At 36.4% G+C, this 20,627-nt stretch overlaps 2 protein-coding genes across 4 annotated transcripts; both read left to right on the top strand.

Annotated features, from left to right (window-relative positions):
* The first annotated feature begins 830 nt into the window (after positions 1 to 830).
* Positions 831 to 15,009, top strand: LOC125826982 (protein TOPLESS-RELATED PROTEIN 2-like). Of its 3 annotated transcripts, none has more exons than XM_049506337.1 (25): positions 831 to 1,790; positions 2,176 to 2,355; positions 2,447 to 2,560; positions 2,644 to 2,802; positions 3,147 to 3,324; positions 3,441 to 3,567; positions 3,666 to 3,775; positions 3,873 to 4,011; positions 4,201 to 4,310; positions 5,271 to 5,340; positions 5,444 to 5,517; positions 5,610 to 5,705; positions 5,833 to 5,928; positions 6,089 to 6,216; positions 9,261 to 9,495; positions 9,580 to 9,744; positions 10,130 to 10,237; positions 10,370 to 10,516; positions 10,977 to 11,087; positions 11,186 to 11,368; positions 11,530 to 11,658; positions 12,192 to 12,287; positions 12,538 to 12,723; positions 13,403 to 13,572; positions 14,542 to 15,009. In XM_049506337.1, the coding sequence occupies exons 1-25, from the start codon at positions 1,711 to 1,713 to the stop codon at positions 14,753 to 14,755; spliced, it is 3,405 nt and encodes a 1,134-aa protein (XP_049362294.1). In that variant the 5' UTR covers positions 831 to 1,710; the 3' UTR covers positions 14,756 to 15,009. The 3 variants fall into 3 exon arrangements, with proteins under 3 accessions (XP_049362294.1, XP_049362295.1, XP_049362293.1); XM_049506338.1 differs by having other exon boundaries at positions 832 to 1,790; positions 3,441 to 3,561; positions 13,403 to 13,575; XM_049506336.1 differs by having other exon boundaries at positions 832 to 1,790; positions 13,403 to 13,575.
* A 1,028-nt stretch (positions 15,010 to 16,037) lies between these two features.
* On the top strand, positions 16,038 to 19,422 carry LOC125826994 (uncharacterized). Its single transcript, XM_049506350.1, has 4 exons — positions 16,038 to 16,486; positions 17,110 to 17,303; positions 17,578 to 17,817; positions 18,385 to 19,422. The coding sequence occupies exons 1-4, from the start codon at positions 16,305 to 16,307 to the stop codon at positions 19,170 to 19,172; spliced, it is 1,404 nt and encodes a 467-aa protein (XP_049362307.1). The 5' UTR covers positions 16,038 to 16,304; the 3' UTR covers positions 19,173 to 19,422.
* The last annotated feature ends 1,205 nt before the right edge of the window (positions 19,423 to 20,627 follow it).

Raw genomic sequence — 20,627 nt, 5'->3', positions numbered from 1 at the left:
TCAAAAGGACATGACTTAATTATGAGGGCAGTTTGATTGAAAAAGTTAAAACAATATTATTATTTTTTGTGGTGTTTGCTTTAGCTGTCCAGAGAAAAAAATAATACTCAATCCCAACTTAGATTAATTTTTTAAATCAATTTTAGAATTTTAAAATAATTTATAACCATACAAATATATATAACTATTATTTATTTAGATTAGTGATCAATAACTAAAGAAAGTGAAAGAAGTAGAATTAAGCAATTCATTTGGAAAAAAAACTAGCGAGCTCAACGTTTGAAACTTCAACACAATCATTTCATAGTAGCTTGTTGCTATAACTTTTATTTAACTTATTCCGTACTTACTCACTTCACTCGTTCTCATTTAATAGCGATTCTTCGTTCTTTAGATTGCCGCGCGGGAGCTCTAAAATTTCATTCCATTCAGGTCCTTAGTTTCAGTTGAATCACAATCATATAGAAATTGGGATAGAAACAATGCTTAATTTTATTTTTTTCTTAAACTACGTATCAAGTCAAATTACATCATATAAATTAAGACGAATGAAATAAACCATGCTTAGTTTACCAACTTTTTCAATTATATCCAACCACTAACCAATTAAAATCAGACAAATATATAGCAAAAACTTCAACACAACATACTGTCACATTCTCTTATACTCACCATACTGTCATTTTATCAATCTGCAAAGAATTTGAGATCACTCATGTGTTTTTTCAGAAAAAAAAAAAGTCATAAACCCAACAAAAACCCACCCACCCCTTGTATAAAAAGCAAGAATGAGCACAAAAAAATGGAACACATGCTATAAATATATATAGAAAGAGAAAGAAAAAGAGTGAATACAAAGAAGGGAAAGAAAGAGAAGTAGGAGTAGTGGGTGGTTGTCTGCAGAAGAAAAAAGAGTAAAAAAGGAAGTCCCTTTCAGTATTTAGTCCTCTCTTCTACAGAGGAAACAAAAAAAAAGGAAAAAAAAACCCTAGCTTTTGCTTAAACATCATGTGGGGGTTGTCATAAACAAGTAAAGTAGCTTCTAACTCTTCAACATATGCATTCTTGTTAAGATATTTTATGTTCCCAGATCTGAAAAGAGTCCCTTTTTGCTCTCATTATTGTTGGATTTTGAGAAAAAATGAGTTCTTTAAAGGAAAACTGAAGTGGGGTTGTTTTTTAATGTTTGTGTAGCTTAAAGATTGGATTTTTATGACTTTGTGTTAGGAATTTGAGGTTTTGGGGGTTATTTGGAGGAGCTCATTTTCCAAGAAAGTTTTGGGGGTTTGTTTTTGTGGTGGTTTGATTGGGGTTTGGGGGTGGCATCTTCTTGGGATTTGAATTGGATGCATTGATTTGGGAGGTTCTTTTTTTTTGCATTGCATTTTGGTGGTGAAGGCAGGAAGTACTGGCTTTTCTGTTTGATGTGTATGGTCTGGAAGTTGAAAGAGCAAGGATTGAAGTGATTTTTGTTGGAATCCCTGGTGTTGTTACATTGTGTTTTCAGCTAATAACAGTTATTGTTTCTGGAACATTGTGAAAAGTTTGAGCATTTTCTTAGTTGTTGGGGAAGTGATCTAGATTAAGTAGTTGATTACTTGGAGCAAAGGAGCTCCATTGGTGGAAAATTTGGTCACTTTTTCTCTGCTTTTGCTAATTAACATCCAAATATTTGCACTGGAGTGGCTAGGAGTTCCTGGAGCTGTCACCATGTCTTCCTTGAGTAGGGAACTGGTTTTCTTAATCCTCCAGTTTTTGGATGAGGAGAAGTTCAAAGAAACAGTTCATAAGTAAGTTTCTCTCTATTAAGCTTTTTATCATTAAAATCAAATGCCAATATAATTTAGTGAATGAAATGTGATTTAGTATTCTAAATTGATTTTTTCCTTTCCTATCTCATTTCGATTAGACTCGATGAGTGATGTAGCAAACTGATCACCTTGAGTCAGATTTAGATTTTCTTTGTTTAAGGAATTTTCAGCATAATGCTGAAATCTTATGATTGTTTCCTTTTGGGTTTTTTGATTGTTCTCTCTCTTATTTCATCATTCAACTAGAGTCTAGAGAGCAAATTAGATGATATGACTCTTTAACTCTTAAGGTGGTGTAATGTTAATTCTCTAGTTCTCTTCTCATGTTCATTATACCATAAAATTGCATGAATATTAACTTTAGGTTGGAGCAAGAATCTGGTTTCTTCTTCAACATGAAATACTTTGAGGAACAAGTGCAAGCTGGTGAATGGGATGAAGTTGAGCGATACCTTAGTGGGTTCACAAAGGTTGAAGACAACCGCTATTCAATGAAGATCTTCTTTGAAATAAGAAAGCAAAAATATCTTGAAGCTCTTGACAAGTGAGTTCAAATGTCATTCGCCATTAAATCGTTCCATAAGTTTCAGCAGCACCTCTAATTATTTGGTTGGTTTCTGAAATATATCTGCCAGGCATGATCGAGTAAAAGCAGTTGAGATTCTTGTGAAGGACCTTAAGGTTTTTGCTTCTTTTAATGAAGATCTCTTCAAGGAGATCACCCAGTTATTGACTCTTGACAATTTTAGGTATTAAATTTTGGCTTGAAGTGTGATGTGTACTCTCTTTCCTTTTGTGATGATTAAATGAAAATCTTTTGTTGTATCCCTAGGCAGAACGAGCAGCTCTCCAAATATGGGGATACAAAGTCGGCAAGAAATATTATGCTGGTAGAACTAAAAAAGCTTATCGAGGCAAACCCTCTGTTCCGTGACAAGTTAGCTTTTCCCTCTTTCAAAGCTTCACGACTGCGGACATTGATTAATCAAAGGTTCTATGCTAAAGCGTGCTTCATATCTTGTATTTAATCCACTGAGGTTATCTATCTGGGGATGTTTGATGCGTCTTATACTTCCATAATATGCAAAAGAGATTCGGCATGATATTATCTACCATCAACCATTTAAAGATTACCTCAATTAGAAGTGCCGATCAAGTTTGTTTCAATTCCTAGCGAAGCAATGCCTGGGGGGCCTATTATTCCGCTACTACTAATGATAATATTTATTGCTGTTAGCTGTTGATATTTTTAATGATGAGATCAACCCCCTTCTGTGATAATCTGATTTTCTTGTTGAGACTACATTGTTAAGTTTTGTGTCATTTGGATTTCAGTCTTAACTGGCAGCATCAGCTATGCAAGAATCCACGTCCAAATCCTGATATTAAAACACTTTTTACTGATCATACTTGTGCTTCTAGCAATGGAACTCGGCCTCCTCCTCCTGTAAATACGCCTCTTGCTGGACCAGTTCCAAAGCCTGGGGCATTTCCTCCACTTGGAGCACACAGTGTGAGTAGAGTTCATTAAACATTTTTTTCCCTTAAGAACGATACCTCTTACTTATCTGCTAAACCATTTGCTATGTTCCATGTGGTATCTCAGTTATTTTAGTTTTCTTATTACAGCCATTCCAACCAGTTGTTTCACCTTCACCAAGTGCCATCGCAGGGTGGATGTCAAGTGCAAACCCTTCTATGTCTCACACTGCTGTTGCTCCTGGTCCCCCTGGACTCGTGCAGGCTCCTGGCGCTGGTCTGTTATATTATTATTGGTTTGGAGGAAATTGTGGTTGCATTTCCAGAAAGTTAGCATTTTTCTTGAACTAAAGTTGTCTACTGTAATGTCATCAGCTGGCTTTCTAAAACATCCAAGAGCTAACCCAGGCGGTCCTGGAATGGACTTTCAAATGGCCGAATCAGAGCATTTGATGAAACGAATGCGTGCTGGTCAATCTGATGAGGTGAGATTGAAGTAAGATGGAAATAGCAAGTTTGCGAGATTACTTAACCGAATTGATTAACAAGACAAGCAAACACATTTTTTTTTTAATTCTCCAGGTATCCTTTTCTGGTTCAACTCATCCTCCCAATATGTATTCACCGGATGACCTTCCCAAAACTGTTGTGCGGAATCTTAGCCAAGGATCTAACGTTATGAGCATGGATTTCCATCCACAACAACAGACTGTTCTTCTAGGTTGATTCTGATTGGCCCCTCTATAGTTAGTTAATTATGATTGGGTGTTTATGTGCATATTCCTATTCAAAATTGAGATATATCATTTGAGTATTTTGTAAGATAGACCCATGGACGGGAAGGGGGCATTGTGTGGTTTTGAATTTCTGTTGGTCCTAATTTCCACCTTTTCCTTGTATCACCATGTAGTGGGTACCAATGTTGGTGACATTAGCATTTGGGAAGTTGGATCTCGAGAACGGTTAGCGCACAAGTCCTTCAAGGTTTGGGATATATCTGCATGCTCAATGCCATTCCAGGTGAGAATTTCTTCCGGTTTTTGAATTCTAATATTGCTTCTTTGATCCCCCCAATTAGTGAAACAACTTTTGTTTCCAGTCCATCATTAAGTGGACGTTTGGACATAAAAATTGTGAAATTTGGAATAAGTTGAAAATGGAATTTGGAAGTTGGAAATTGGAGTTGTTTCAACATGAATACTAATCGGAATTGTTTTTGAATTTATGTGAGTGATTTGGAGTGAAAATTGTGAAAACAACATTTGGGAGATTTTCGAATTCAGAAAAATTGTAACTATTCTATGTCCAAACAGTTTTCTGGAAAAAAAGTGGAAAATAGTCATGGCCAAATGGGCACTTAAGTGTGAATCTTGTCCCATAATGAGATGCCAAACAATTCAGTATTGTACTGCATATTATTTGATCTTGGCATACTATCGTTCAGTGAAGTGTGAACCACCTTACTTCACAGTTCACATATTAACATCTTTTTAGCACAAATCAGAATACACCCCAACCCCAATAAACAAGCTCCAAAAACTCTTTTTTCTTATTTTTTTCAGTTTGTTAATAGGTTTCACTATATTCAGGATTGGAAAGAGTGTGTCTATATTACTCCCTCCGTTCATTTTTTACTTGTCACTGTTTTGGCACAACCATTGAGAAAACAATTATTGGTACATATCCCTATTAAATGATGTTTTGTATTAAGTCTTGAAAAATGATTTGAAGAACAAGTATTTAATGTTGAGGGTAAAACATGGAAAAAAAAGAATTGCCTTTTCTTGTTATGTCAAAAGTGGCAAGTAAAAATGAATATCTATTTTAGGAATAAGTGACAAGTAAAAGTGAACGGTGGGAGTAAGACATATTTCCTCAATTTAGCATATTTCTAATTTCTCCCTTTTCTTCTTTGGGTTGTAACCTGTAAGATTCACTTTTGCCTCCCTAATTAACATGCTTTGGTTGCTTATCATTCAGTCAGCTTTGGTCAAAGATGCCACTATATCAGTCAATCGATGCGTGTGGGGTCCAGATGGTTCTATACTTGGTAAGATGGTCTTTTATTGGTTCACTTTTTATTTTCTGTGATAAGTTTTTGCAGCTTTAGGAACTCAATTGTACCCATGATTTTGTCATTTTGCTTTTTGTAGGTGTTGCCTTTTCGAAGCACATTGTTCAAATCTACACATACAGCCCAGCGGGAGAATTGAGACAGCATCTAGAAGTAAGCCATGCAAAGAAACTCTCTCTGTATCTCACACCCTCATATCAATAATTACATAACTTATTAACTCTTCATATTCTTTCATGTTATAGATTGATGCTCATGCTGGTGGTGTTAATGATATTGCATTTTCCCACCCTAATAAGCAACTCTGCATAGTGACGTGTGGGGATGACAAGACAATCAAGGTAATCTCTTTGACATGATAACATAATATTGGTGTAATGCTTTCCTTTAGTTAAAAAACAGAAGAAAGCTGTTGGTATGGGCGTATGGTAGGATTTATTTTCTTCATTATTTGCTTTCTTGTAACAGGTCTGGGATGCAGTAAGTGGTCGTAGGCAACATATGTTTGAGGGGCATGAAGCTCCTGTATATTCTGTCTGCCCTCACTACAAAGAGAGTATCCAGGTAAACCAATTGCATTCTGTGGTTACTTTTCTCACAATATCGACTCTTGGGCTGCTGAACTTTTTTCACGGGGCTTCTTTGAGGGGCAAGAAAACCATCTTCTAATTTTATTATTTTGTGTTTGAAAAAGAAGAATATTTTCTGAATTTGTATTTTGCAGTTTATTTTCTCTACGGCCATTGATGGTAAAATTAAAGCTTGGCTGTATGATGGCATGGGATCAAGAGTAGATTATGATGCTCCTGGTCTTTGGTGCACAACAATGGCATATAGTGCTGATGGAACCAGGTTGGTCCAAAAGTCCATACAATTCGATCTTTGTTTAGTAAGTGACCTTATTTGTTTCAAACAAGGAAGCGTTGACTATTTTTATGCAATGCGTGTAATCTTACTTTTCTTTCTTCAATAAGATCTTATCCTTGTGATGCAAATTTGGTTCTACATTTTTTCTCCATCCTTATATCAAGCTAAAGTAGTATAATGATTCTAAATCTACTAGCTTCTTTATCTTCAAATTTCAGACAACGCATTCTATTCTTGTTTTTTTGTGTTATCTTTCTGCACTTTCTTTCAAGCGGATTGTGTATATCATATGCATTCAGCATGTCATTCCAAAAACCCAAAAGCACAAAAATATTAACTAGTCTGGACAAGTTTTCTACCCCATCTTATAAAAAAGGTCTATGGACAGGTTTCTCCTGCCATTGGAGCACCTATGATTCTTTTTAGCCAGTCACCCAAAAAATACTTGCTGGAGTAGTGAACAATATCCTCCCGTCTTGTGTGCTCAGCTTGCGTCTAGTCCAACTCAATGAACTCCTTGAGTTGAGTTACATACTCTGGATCGTCCAGAAATTTGATGCTGAATTAATTGATGGTTTAAGTCTTCCCATTCCGTTTCACACATAAATCACCTTAGAATATGCTGGTGCCTCTTTTCTGTTGATTAACTTGTGTCAATTGGGATTTTATGAGACCCAATCGACCAAGACCAACAACTGTAGAAGGTGATCTACTATCCTAGATAGATTTCCAACTTATAAGGTCATTATATAGGTTGTTAAATAGAGGAGGACAACAATTTACAACCAGTTTACAATAATATTTTCCATCCTCCAGGTGATTCCATCTTATCTAGTCTTTCATTTCCCATTTGATATGCAGAGCTGCTAGCTATTTTAACAATTGGGCTGATCTGTGTATATCTCAATTTTCAAAGTTCCCACTGAAAGATAGGTTTCATCCAGATTGAGACTGAATTGGCCACTTTCCCTTCAGTACTAGAGCAAAACTGAACAGTTTAGCAAGGTATGACCAACCCAAGCATCATGCCAAAATCTCAATTTCATCTACTTTTCGTGCTGAGAATTGGAAGTTTAAGAACATCCTTCCATAGGTTCCTAATACTCTTCCAAACCACAGCACCAAGGTTTAAGAATTCCAATAATCAGCAGTGTGATATTTTTAGACTCCACCAAATATCTGGTGTCACGTAAATAAAAGGATCTTATTATCCTGTTTTTGACATTTGTATACCAAAACCTCCCACTTTCTTTGGTAGTATTGCTGGACTCTCTTGTTTAATGGAAATGTATCTTTGTCCCTGTTCCTTCTAAACTTTTTACGTCTCCTCTTAAATTCAACAAGTAATGGGCAAAGAGACATGACATATGTTGGTTGCTATCTAGAACCCAATGTGGACAATTCTTCCCCAAAATGAGTGATATTGTCTCGTTCGCCTTGAAAATATTTTTCCACCCTATCAAGTCCCCCCTGCCATATAATCCCATCCTTGTGTTTAGCCAAAGGGGATGCCATGATAAGTGGTAGGGAAGGAACCAACTGCGCAACCTTTAATTGCTGCTAACTAATGAATGTTTTGCACCTGGCATAGACAAAAAACATTAGGTGATTTCTCCCTACCTACTTAGACTTGGTGGGAGGTAATAGGTACCCGTTGAATAGTCGAGGTGTGCACAAGCTGGCCTGGACACCACCTTTACAAAAAAACTGTTCTGTTCGTCATTTATGGGGATAAAGATAGCTCATGTGAGATTTATAGTCTACCTAGAATTTTCCTCAAATAAACCAATAGTACAATGCTTAGATGCTTAATTGCCTAATGCCTACTCTAGGTTGACTTCATCAAGAAAAACATCAGAAAATATGAGTCATCAGCATAAAGCATGAGAAAAATATGTAGAGACTTGTTGCTATCAGTGCCGGCTGAAAGTCCTTCGATCCAGCTAAGCCATATATAGTATTGTTTATCCAGACCTTACTACTGGCTGTGACCTGCCTTGTTGGTCAAGTTCAATTCATTTTGTGTCCAAAAAGTCGGCATAATCTAACCATCTTGCCCAGATTTTTTGAACTGAGGATATGTCCCAGCAGTCTATCTTAGTCTTTTGCAAACAGTAAATGTCAGCTCTCTATGTTTGAGTCAATAGTTCAACACTTGTCCATTTTTTTTTAGAGCTGTTAAGTCTGCCGTCTGCGTGCACTCCAACTAATAAAACATAGCTTCTTTTGGCAGATGTTAACAAAAAATTGCCTTTACCTGCCATAATTCGTATTGAACTCAATCATCTTTGATTCCTTTGCTGTTTGTGATTTCATTGGTTTTCCTCCTTTTATCTATAATTTTGGTTTCTTTATTGAAAGACATGATTAAATATATAAAAGTATCTCTCTAGCTTAAGTTGGTGGATATGGTCACACACTTCAACATGGTAGTAGAGATCTCATGCCACTCATTATCAAAGAGAATCTCCACGTGCTTGACTCGTGAAAAAGAATAAGCCGCACTTAAGATGGTGCGTTGAAAGACATTATTCAATAAATTAAGTGTGCTTTCTCTAATAATTTAAGCTTTTGAATGAGATGGTCACACACTTCAATATCATATTATTTTCTGAATTCATACATACTCCTGGTAGAGTGCTCCGTGTAGTAGATTTTCCAGAGGTTTTTTCAAATTCCTAAGAATTTTAAGAAGTCCCTTCTTCAGTACTCTTATCAAACATTCCACTGCGCAAAAAATGAAGCAGGGCTAAAGTTATGGGCACCCCCAAGGCAAAACATGAAGCCATTGGAGGACTCATTAGGGTGAGTTTTATACTCAAAGGTGTCATGGTAGAAGATATGACTGCAACAGTGAATGAGTGAATGATGCTTATTGAAGTTAGAAAAATGAATTGTAAAGAGGCCTTCATGATTTTATGATAAATGTCTGAAATGAGACACTTTTTTGAGAAAGATCTCTGAAACAAGAGAAACTTGTTTGCGTTTGATATTTTATAGTCACTCTTAACTTTTCCACCTTCTTTCAGACTTTTCTCTTGTGGGACAAGTAAAGAAGGTGAATCCCACCTCGTAGAGTGGAATGAGAGTGAAGGAGCAATCAAGAGGACATTCTCTGGCTTTAGAAAGCGTTCATTAGGTGTTGTGCAGTTTGACACAACGAGAAATCGTTTCTTAGCTGCGGGTGATGAGTTCCAGATAAAGTTTTGGGAAATGGATAATACCAACATGCTTACAGCTACTGATGGCGATGGTGGATTGCCTGTTAGTATTGCTGTTACTTGAATTCATTTGTTTGATTGACATTATTGAAACTGAGAATTCTTGAACGCCATTTTTTCTTTTCAGGCCAGTCCTAGACTAAGATTCAATAAGGAAGGCTCATTGCTGGCTGTCACGACGAGTGATAACGGAATCAAGGTTCTGGCAAACACTGATGGACAGCGAATGCTGAGGATGCTGGAGAGCAGGGCATTTGAGGGTTCTCGTGCGCTTTCTGATGTCAATGTTAAGGTAATATTGATCCTCATTTGGTGAGTTATGGTTTCATTGCTATACAAGGCCCTTAACGAATACCCTTCGGGGTTGCCCAGTGGTTTGGGCTTGGGACTTCCATGTTGGAGGGTCTCAAGTTCGAAACCCCTTGCTAGCAAAAGCAAGGGGTTTGCCTTCTAGGTCGAGCTCGTTGCACCGGGATTGCCTAGTGCGGGTTACCTCTCTTGTGTGGTTTGCGAGCTATTGCATAGAAGCGGGGGTTTTACCCAGTGCGCACCCAATGGGTAGCGGCTGCAGGTTCCCTCGTCATTAAAAAAAAGAAAAAAAAGGGCCCTTAACTTGTAAATTGTCATATTCATACTACCAGTATAATGGCTGTCTTTAATCTTGATGCACTTTGCAGCCACCAATTGCTGGTTCCTTAGGTCCAATTCCTAATATATCTGGGTCGGCACCTCAAATCATTGAACGTAGTGATAGAACTCAGCAATCAATGTCTATTGGCAATCTGGTAATTATCTGCCATGATCTCCCCCTCCCCCTCTTTATTACCTTTGACAGGGAAATGCATGGTGCTTCTTGATCTTGTCGTTTGAAGTATGATACTATTATATTTGAATTATCATGCTTGTCATATCAATAGGCCGCCATGGAAAGCAGCAGAGTTCCCGATGTAAAACCTAGAATTGCAGAAAATATGGACAAGATTAAAAGCTGGAAATTCTCCGACATTGCTGACTCATCTCAACTTAAAACGCTAAAGTTGCCAGACCCTCTGTCAGCCAGCAAGGTTGTTATAAAACTTCATCTACATTTTTAGATTCACTTGCTTGTGGAAGGTTCTCTTTTGAAGACTAAAGTTGGTGGCATCTTTTGTTATAATCCTTGTTGAATTGAATTGTGTGACTACATCATATAAAAGGTTTAGAAAAGACGATTCTATTTGCTTGATTATATCTCGAATCCACTCTCTCATGTGGGGCTTTGATTCTTTTTTGTGGCCAAGTATGCGGAAACTCTGTTTTTGATGAAGGGTGACAGGAAACCTTGGAAACTCTTTATTTGCTTGATTAGATCTTTAACAACTCTTAATTATTCCTGGAGACTAGTGTAGAATCCCCTTCTGCATGTTTGTGTCTTTCTTTGTTGGATATGAATTGTTGCTATTAGTATCATTGAGGCACAAAATGCTTCTTCGATTGATAGTCTTTGTCAGCAACCTAAAGACATCTGAATTGTAATGATGGCAGGTACTGCGGCTGCTCTATACTAATTCTGGTCTTTCTGTGCTGGCACTGGGCTCTAATGCCATTCATAAGCTCTGGAAATGGCAGAGAAATGAGCGAAATCCATCTGGAAAGGTTAAGTTGGAGTATCGATATGGCTCACATCAAATTCTCACTAGTTTTTCTTGTCAGAAAATTCTGACTGGTTTGCTTTACTTAATTCTTTCTTTCAGTCCTCCGCTGCAGTTGTTCCACAACTGTGGCAACCGACAAATGGAGCACTCATGTCTAATGATGTCGGTGATGCGAAATCAGCTGAAGATGCAGCTGCATGTATTGCTTTATCTAAAAATGATTCTTATGTCATGTCTGCTTCTGGTGGGAAGGTCTCCTTGTTTAACATGATGACCTTCAAGGTTTGTTGACCCTCTCCGGGAAAAAGGAGTGGACAATGATCTCGTCTAGTTCTTAATCTTGAAGTTTGTCAACATTTTTATCATTATGTACAAAGTTGACTTGTCCCTTCTTTGACAATGATAAATTGGTGCATCTAAACTGACACATGAACTCTGGTTAGGTGATGACAACTTTCATGCCACCACCCCCTGCAGCCACCTATTTGGCATTTCATCCTCAAGATAACAATGTTATCGCTGTAGGAATGGAGGACTCCACTATCCAGATATATAATGTTAGGGTTGATGAGGTACTTTTTCCTATTTTATGTGTTGGTCCTAGATTGTACATGACATTCCGAAGGAACAGTATTGCACTATTGCTTATTTGGATTGTCACTGTTTATTCTGGTACTGAAACTTAATTTTGTAGCTTCTATGTTCTCCTCTTTATCCTCCTGTTCGTTTACATTGCTCATTAGCCATGTGTGTTGGGAATATGATCATGCATGCTTGTCTAGCATTATCAATTAATTAAAACTGGACGGAAGCGTGAAAATATAAAACCTTTACTTATCCTTTATTCTTAGACAAATGGATGTTAATCATAACATTTCACAGTAACCAACCATGCTTTTACTCCTTGCCTCAAAGTAAACATACTTTTAAGGTCAGGAATATATAGAACCATCGATATCAAGCGCAAGAGGCTTATTTAAATACATTTCTTCCAAGCCTTATGCTTATCAGTTTTGTTTTTTATTTTCCTTATTCCCGCCTGTCCTTTAGAATTTTGTGGTGATGGATCTTTTCTGTTTTCTTCTTTATGATTTCACTGTCATAGGTCAAAATCAAGCTCAAGGGTCACCAGAAACGAATCACAGGCCTTGCATTTTCACAGAGCTTGAATGTACTGGTATCTTCAGGTGCAGATGCACAGGCAAGTTGATGTTTTTTCTCCTCTTTGAATTTTGCGTCTCTTGTATTTATTTCCTTTTTCAAGGGACAGCACTGTTGGTACCTGTGGATTTTGTGGATTGCATTTATGCATGAATCTTAGTTGTCATCTTTATACGGAGGGAAATTGTGCTTCCTTCGCAATTTAGCCATGTCGATGCTGTAGTAGTAATGTTGTATAATTTTAATGACATGCTAATAACAGAATATTTGGTGCTTGTTCTGTGATGCAGCTATGTATCTGGAGTGTTGATGGCTGGGAAAAGAAAAAAGCAAGGCCTATACAAGTGCCGCCAGGTCACCAAGCTCCCTTAGTTGGAGAAACTAGAGTCCAATTCCATAATGACCAATCTCATATACTAGTAGTTCATGAAAGCCAAATTGGAATCTATGATACCCAGCTTGAATGTCAACGTTCAGTAAGTCTTCACACTAGTTTATTGTTAGATGCGCACATAGAATTTGTATCGATTGCACAGAAAGCAGGTGATTTAGGTTTACTCCACTTATCAGTATATAACATTCTCATCTCTTCAATTGTGATTGTACTGATTGCACGTTTCTTGTTTGTTTGGGGTAAGTTTCCTGTGTTACAAAGGTATGCTGTATTTCAAGATACGATAGAAAATAATCATTAAGTACTTAGGATCTATTATGCTTAGTTGCACAGATACTTCACTTTGATGCCACACCCCTGTCAGATTCTCCATAAATACACTACTTTTGGCGAATCCGACACGCACCTATTGACATTTTTGAAGAGTCCAAGCAACATTATGGCAATGCTAAACCAGAATTGCTGGGAACCAATGCAATTGTCTCTGTTCTTTGTGTTCCCATTATAAAAATTAGTTAATTCTTTTACCGTGTTGACATTCTTTGCTCTTCCTAGTTTCTACTTTCCTTACTTGATTTGCATACTTTGGTAGTGTAGCTGCATATATATTGCTTGGCATGGCCCAACAATAGAGAACTTTCATGTTGCATATTTTATTATGAACACGCTACATTCATTATCATGGCTCCAAAGTTCGACTCTTTAATTCCTTACTTTTCCCAGTCCAAATATTAAATGATTTAAGCATTAATATGTTGCAGTGGTATCCAAGAGATTCACTTTCTGCTCCCATTTCAAGTGCTATATACTCATGTGATGGTCTGCTGATCTTTACTGGATTCTGTGATGGTGCAATCGGAATATTTGATGCAGACAGTCTCAGACTTCGATGTAGAATTGCACCCTCAGCTTACTTATCTTCAATTGGCAGGTAGTCATGCTTTCCTTGGATAGATTCATTGTTTTGATGCATATAAATGATGTATTGCACATGTTTTGTGCAATTGTGCCAAATATGGGAGTTGGAGTGTCTGTCTAGTGGGCTTTGATTTGCTCAAAATGCTTCAAAATGAAGCTTGATGTGTTGCCATGTCCTAGAGAGTTCATGGGCTGTGGTGACTATACCTCTCTCCTCTTCCACAGTAGTACTGCAGGCTTCCATTAGTGGATTGAAATGAATTTGCGTAAATGGAAGGACAAATTTAAAAGGCCGCTAGGTCACCCATTCTAACTGTAACCCAGCTCGGAGATCCTGAGTTTGACTTTTGCCAAGCCTAGGTCCAATCTTAACCATTCCCTCCCTGAAAACAGAATATCTGAAGAACACAAAAGTTCAATAGAGGAGCAAAGAGATCAACAGATAACTATAGTCCTTGGATAGTTTCCTATAGCAAGATTAATCAAACGTGTAAAACAGACCCTGAATAGTACCTGAACTATTCCAAGCAAACAAAGTACTATACTTTATGATGCTATATGCTGATGCCAGATCTTAAGTGATCTCTTGGAAACTTGCCTTTGTTTGGACACCAACTTAGCTGCTGGAAAATATATTACTCTAGAGTGGTATGTGAGTGTTAAGGAAAGTGATTTTCTTGCATACATGTGTTTGTTCAAAAGGAAAATGAAATTCTAAAAGAAAAAATGATCATTTTCCCCGTAAAACTTTGCATTATCTGGAGGACAATTTTGAGGGAAATAAACTTGCAAGAAAGTTCTTGACTGAATACACAATACGTTGCACAAAGTTGGCACTTGGATTTCTGCTTATATTTGGTGAAGAGGGGCACGAGCCTCTCTACATAGTGACATGAAATAATGACATGCTCATTACGCTATCTGAATTCAGAGTTAACGTTTCGTAACTGTTGCCAACTAATCTGAATTTCACTTGTTTAAGCAGCGGCGCTGCATTTCCTGTAGTGATAGCAGCACATCCATCTGATTCCCATCAATTCGCTCTTGGTATGAGTGATGGCACAGTGCATGTGATCGAGCCATCAGATGCAGAGCCCAAGTGGGGTGGTTCATCGTCTCAAGATAATGGAGCTATGCCTTCTATTCCCTCAAGTTCTGCATTGAATAGTCAGCCATCAGAAACACCTTCAAGGTGATGATACATTCAACATGATAGAAAGATTATGGTGCTCACACTGTTCTTTTTAGATCCTAATATTGTAAAGTTCTAAAAATAGCTTATTCTTTTCTATCTATTTTGACTATTCTTTTGGATAGAAGTCATTGTACATCTTTGATCAGCAGCATTTGTAGCCAAGCCATTTTTAAAAAAAAATTCTGTTTCTCAAATGTTTCATTGATTTCTTCCATCTTGTTTTCTTCTGCTAAGTTCTGAATCATTTGATAACTTGTTTTTATGCATCTGCAGTGTCTTTCTGTTTTCTTACCTGTATTTGATGTTTATATCAAGTCAAGTCGATGAATACATGATGTCTTCAAACATGCTGTTGTCGTTGGACATAGTTAATTAATCCACATTCTCATCCCCTTTGAAATCATTTATTAATGAGAAATGTAAACCCATAATTGCAGATGTAGAAGCAAATGGCACCAGAAATAATTTTGTTAATATAAAATTCAATTTAAATGATCCAATTTTTTCATTTGTTAGTGTGATCACCAATTCACCAACCGAAAAAGTTTCTTCTATTTACACTTATTATAGAGGAGTTAACTTCAACATGTAAACTTTTTTTACCATAATCATGTCAAAGTGACCAGAAAAAAAAACAATTATTATAATGTATATAATGAACATAGTTTTGTGAGTTATATAAATAATGTATTATTTTATTAGTGTTAAATTATCTAATTTTCTGTGAGAATTTGAACATAGAATTTTCTAATTTTTTTAAATTGAGATCACATAATTTTACATAATAAAATACTTCAAGTCACAATTACAAGACATAAAAAAGTTTTGATCAATGAAAAACATCTTTGGCTCTCCAAAGAGTAATTACAACACATAAAGTGGGAAAAAAGAAATAATTTTGAAACTTGTAGGTTCTGCAACTAAAACATACCAAACTTGTAACCTCAAACATGTCATAATTTTTATGTGATTACAAAAGCTTTCTCAGGTAAGGTAAATGAAAATTGTATAGTAGTAATTTGTTTCCAAATTAAAAAATGTGACATCTATTTTGAAAAAGACTAAGGGTATGTTAAGTAGGAGAAAAATAATTTCCAACAAATATTTTCTAATTTTTTTCATGTTCGATTGGTCAAAAGATATGAAAAACATTTTCTCTAGAAAAAATTACTTTTATAATAGAAGTATCTTCAACTTGACCCATAGGGTAGATAATTAGGAGCACAAATATTTTGAACTTAATTTTGGACACTATGATAATAATCACACAAACAGCTTCCCTCCATGCTCCTAAATCCTAACAAAAAGACAAACAAAAAAGAGAGCCAACGTACGCTAATCGTACATTCAAAAAGAGAAAAAAAAAAAAGAACAGGTAGCAGAGTGCCATTGGATGCTTTATTCTTGGCTCTGCAACTTTTTTTTTATAGTTTTAGCGTGTGCTGGATGATGATAATGATGAAAGTACTAAACTTTGCTAAAACCCCTTTTTAAATTTCTTCTCTAAGGAGCTGAATCTGAAGATTTTCTTTGTTTTCAGTAAGAAAAAAATGGGAGGACCTGTTATAGAAAGAAGAGGAGGTAGTGTAGTTTGGGTGCTGAGACAAAATGGAACATGGTGGCCTGGGAGAATATTGTGTAGCAATGAAATCCCAACTTCTGGGATTCTTTCTCGTACTGATTTCAGTTCAAGATTTCCAATTAAGCTTCTTGGGAGAGATGATGCTTCTGTGTATGCTTCTTAGCTCTTCTTTTTTTATGCTTATTTTGTGGTTTTTGTGTTGTTAGGAGTTAGAACATGGGATTCTTGAGGACCCCTTTTGTTTTTTCTTGGTAGGGAGTTAAGATTTGGTGGATTTTTTTTGGTAAGAACAAGAAAAGATGGGTTTTTTTCTACCGTCTTTTGCTGCCAAGTAGTAAGAACAAAATATAGCAGAATTTTGTTGAATGTTGTTATACTCATAGAAATGAAGGTTGGTTATTGTTTATTTTGTTTTGCATGTGAGAAAAGAAGTTAAATATGTTTTAAAATCAAACTTTTGACTTAAGACCCTTTCTGTCATTACCATAGGAGCTGTCTCTTTTGCTGGTTTCACAGCTTAGGTTGAGCACTATAGTTTGTTTTTCTCAGTTTCATTTGTGTTTTTTTCTCTTGATGCTGTTGGTAAGTTTAACCTGTGTACCTCTAGAGAGCTTCTTGATCACAGAGGAAACAGTGAAGCAGGATAAAACTGTGTCATATATGTTGCTGCCTTGTTCCTTTAGTGTGTTTCTTGATAGCTTTTGTGGTTCTTAAGATCAGTAAATGACGATGTGAAATCATGTTTGTGTGCAATTGTATAACGAAATTATCAGGTATTGGTACAATTTGGAGAAGTCTAGCCGCGTAAAGGCATTTCGATGTGGTGAGTTCGATGGTTGTATCAAAAAAGCTGAATCATCCAAGAATTTTACCTATACTAAAAGCCTGAAATATGCACATAGAGAAGATGCAATTCTTCATGCTCTTGAACTTGAGAAGCAAGACCAAGAGAAACTGGAAAGGCCAGGTATTTTAGCTGTTAGACTCAGATTAGCTGTTGCATCTTTGTTGTATTAGACTGAAAATTGATGAGGATATCGATGCTTATTCGAGCATAAAATGATGTTTTAGCTCATAGAAAAGTGATTAGGAGGGAATTTGACCTCAATCAAGATGACTGCTAAATATAATGTTCATGATTCCACATTAAGGAAAAAAGTGTCTCATCATTGTAATCTTGAAAGCTTCTTAAATAAAATCAACTAAGGAATCTGTTCGTAAATTTTGTTTGTACATTACAGTATTTTTTTCTGGATTCAAAGAGGGTGAGACTCATGGAGAAAGTAATCAAAGAGCAAAGAGAAGCAGATGTTTTTACTCCCCTATCGACTCGATATCTTTCTTGGAGAAATCAGTTCATTCTCAATCATCAAATATGGTTGCCACCTCTATTCATGCTACAGAAATTTCTTCTTCCAAGTCGATGAGTTCCTTGAAGAGTGAATCACAGAGCTCCCATAAAAAGAGAGAGACAACTGCAGGTTAATGTTTATCCTCTGCTTCTTTTTTTAATCCTTTTGTTAATTGTTTTGATACATGTACATCTCCTTTCGATTCCATCTTCTTTGAGAAAGTCGTGTGTTTGCGAATTAAATCCTCATCTTTCCTTAATTAGCATAATTCGAACTGGTTGTTTTTTCAAGTGTTGCCTTTCTCATATTTGAGCAGATGTTACATAATGATCTCCGCCTTATATTTATGAGCAATGATACCTAAAGCACTAGCACTGTAGCACACTTTTCTTCATTGCTTTCAGTTTCTTCGAGTTATTACATCAGTGTGCTACTGTAATGTCATAGAAACGGCATTGCCAGTGACTTCAACTTTAGAAAATTTACATCAAAGAATATACCTTACATCATATGATTTAAGTTTACCAATCATAGGAGTAAATCACTTGATGAAAGATGGAAATTTTTTCCTTTTCTTTCCCTCAGAATGATGCTGCTTAATAGAAAGAGCACTGCAAATGTCTAGAGTAGTTTCAGGACCAAGCAATTGATTGGATACTGTTTGCTGTGCTGTTTTGATCTGTTCTGAAAATTCAGGTAACAATGCATTGCAACCAACGAAGATGAACTTCAAAGTCATCAGTCGTCCAGCAGTCAACAAATGGAAGCACAATGGGAAAGTGCATAATCAACATTTTAAGAGCAGATCAGTTGTTTCAACTAATGAAAGAAGTACTGAATTTGGATCTAAGACTGAATCATTTGAAATCATGTCAAGGGATGTCAATCAGAAGTCTCAGCTTAGTCCAGGAAACAGTTTCACAGAGGACACCAGCATCCAAAGCCTTAGTTCAAAGTTCACCACGCAGAAGAATAGTACCAAGACATTAATAGATGTGCATATGACAGTTCAAAGCACTTATAGAGGAGAGCATACTCCCCTTGTTTCCTTAATGAGTAGATTAAATGGAAAGGCAATCGTCGGGCACCCCATCAACATAGAAGTATTGTATGATAGCTCAATGCTTCCTGTTGAAAAGGAGAGCTCTGATCAACTGCAAAACAAATGCAGAATGCCTCAACTTGTTTGGAGAACTTCAAAGAGAACTCCCGTCTGTTACACAAGTTCTACCTCTTCTGCAACTAAGTATGAGAACCTTCAGCACAGCAGCAAGAAACTTGGAGATTTAAGTTCCCAAGCTAGGAAAAATAGTCCCTTTAATACTAAGTCTCGTGGGAAGTTATCGAAGAAGCCAAACATGTCAAAGAATAAACCAAGATCACTCTACCTTGCTGATTCCAGAATCAAGAATACTGTAAAAGATACATGTGTCCCTGTGAAAGACATATTCATCAAGTTAATAGGGGCACTTGGAAATGTATGATCTTAAGCAAGAGGTGTTCATATATATGGTGTATTTATTACCCTTTATGACTTTTTAAGTAGGAGAAGCTTTCTATAGATATTACAGTTTGCTTAGTTTTTTCGTTCTAACTGCTGACATTTTGAGAACTGTATATTGACATACTTAAGTAGGTTAATGTCTCCTCTGTAAGTATCCTTTAACTTACAAAAAATTAGCAAGATGATTGCTCAGTCTTTTGTTCTTCCAATATGAAACCTATCTAATAGTCCTGTTGTAGTAAGATTGAGTTGCCTTTTACTAGTATATTTCTTCAAGTACTTTAATTACTTTACAGTTAACTTTGTTTATGTTCCTTTTGCATAGTCTTAATCATTTTTAAATTTGGATAAAGGAAAGAGAGTTGTGATAGCATAGTGGTTAGTGTAGAAATAATTTAATTTCTGATGTATCTTTTGAATGTTTAATTCAGTATTGGAATGATATGGACTTGAATAGAATTTGAGGTTGGGATTTAGTAGGAAAAACAAATTCCACATTTCACATTAATTGCCTCTAGCCGCTCTCCAACACATCCACCCCTCACCCCACTCCCCATAGCCCCTCATCATCCACACCCCCTACCCTATCTCATTCCATATAATGTTCGTTAAAATACTAGGTTATAAATAAGAAATAACTTACTTTTTTAAAAAAAAAAAATTCCTTCACCCCCTAAATACTCATTTTTTTTCATGATAGTTACATGGGTTTGAACAGAACACATTCACTCGTAGCTATGTTATTCCCTTGATCGCCTACTTAATTGATAGATTGGAAAAAGTCATGTTATTCATGAAATAGATTAAATATTCAATGAAAAGAGATTATATCTTCAAATGTAAAATATTTTTCTTAAAAGACATGTAAATAAAAAGCACAACAACTATGGTGAGGAGTGGGAATACTTAAAACGGAAAAGAGTCAAAACTACCCTTAAACTATTCGAAATAGCTTAAATATATCCTTAAACTATATTTCGACTCAAAAATACCCTTCCCATCAAACTATTGGGCCACACCTACCCTTCTATTTAACAGAAGTATCCATGTGTGTGTAAAATGCCACATGGACACGCCAAACACACCCCACTGCCACATAGACAAATTAAATCCCTAATTTCACTCTTCCCCCCCTCATTTCATCCTTTCCCTTAGAAACAATTTCACTTCCCCCCTCATCTCATTCTTTCCCTTGGAAACAATTTCACTCCAATGACATCTGACATCTTCTTGCATACGATGTTTCAAGTGAATTGATAGAGGATTTTGAAATTTGGGGGAAAGAGTGAAATTGTTTCTAAGGGAAAGGATGAAATGAGGGGGAAAAAGTGAAATTAGGGATTTAATTCATCTATGTGACAGTGGAGTGTGTTTGGCGTGTCCATGTGGCATCCATATGACATTTAACACACACATGGATGCTTCTGTTAAATAA

This window comes from Solanum verrucosum, unplaced genomic scaffold (genome assembly GCF_900185275.1).
Source record: "Solanum verrucosum unplaced genomic scaffold, falcon-dt-bn FXZP01000060.1, whole genome shotgun sequence".
In the NCBI taxonomy this organism is placed as follows: domain Eukaryota; kingdom Viridiplantae; phylum Streptophyta; class Magnoliopsida; order Solanales; family Solanaceae; genus Solanum; species Solanum verrucosum.
The sequence above is the reverse complement of the archived record's forward strand: the minus strand, read 5'-3'. Positions and strand labels throughout refer to the sequence as shown.

What these genes read in the sequence shown, in the direction of transcription:
- LOC125826994 (XM_049506350.1), top strand. Translation starts at nt 16,305, where the DNA reads ATGGGAGGACCTGTTATAGAAAGAAGAGGAGGTAGTGTAGTTTGGGTG. An exon ending in GGGAGAGATGATGCTTCTGT is followed by an intron (nt 16,487 to 17,109) that starts GTATGCTTCTTA and finishes CGAAATTATCAG; the next exon opens with GTATTGGTACAATTTGGAGA. An exon ending in AAAGAGAGAGACAACTGCAG is followed by an intron (nt 17,818 to 18,384) that starts GTTAATGTTTAT and finishes CTGAAAATTCAG; the next exon opens with GTAACAATGCATTGCAACCA.
- LOC125826982 (XM_049506336.1), top strand. Translation starts at nt 1,711, where the DNA reads ATGTCTTCCTTGAGTAGGGAACTGGTTTTCTTAATCCTCCAGTTTTTG. An exon ending in TTCAAAGAAACAGTTCATAA is followed by an intron (nt 1,791 to 2,175) that starts GTAAGTTTCTCT and finishes TATTAACTTTAG; the next exon opens with GTTGGAGCAAGAATCTGGTT. An exon ending in ACTACAAAGAGAGTATCCAG is followed by an intron (nt 5,929 to 6,088) that starts GTAAACCAATTG and finishes TGTATTTTGCAG; the next exon opens with TTTATTTTCTCTACGGCCAT.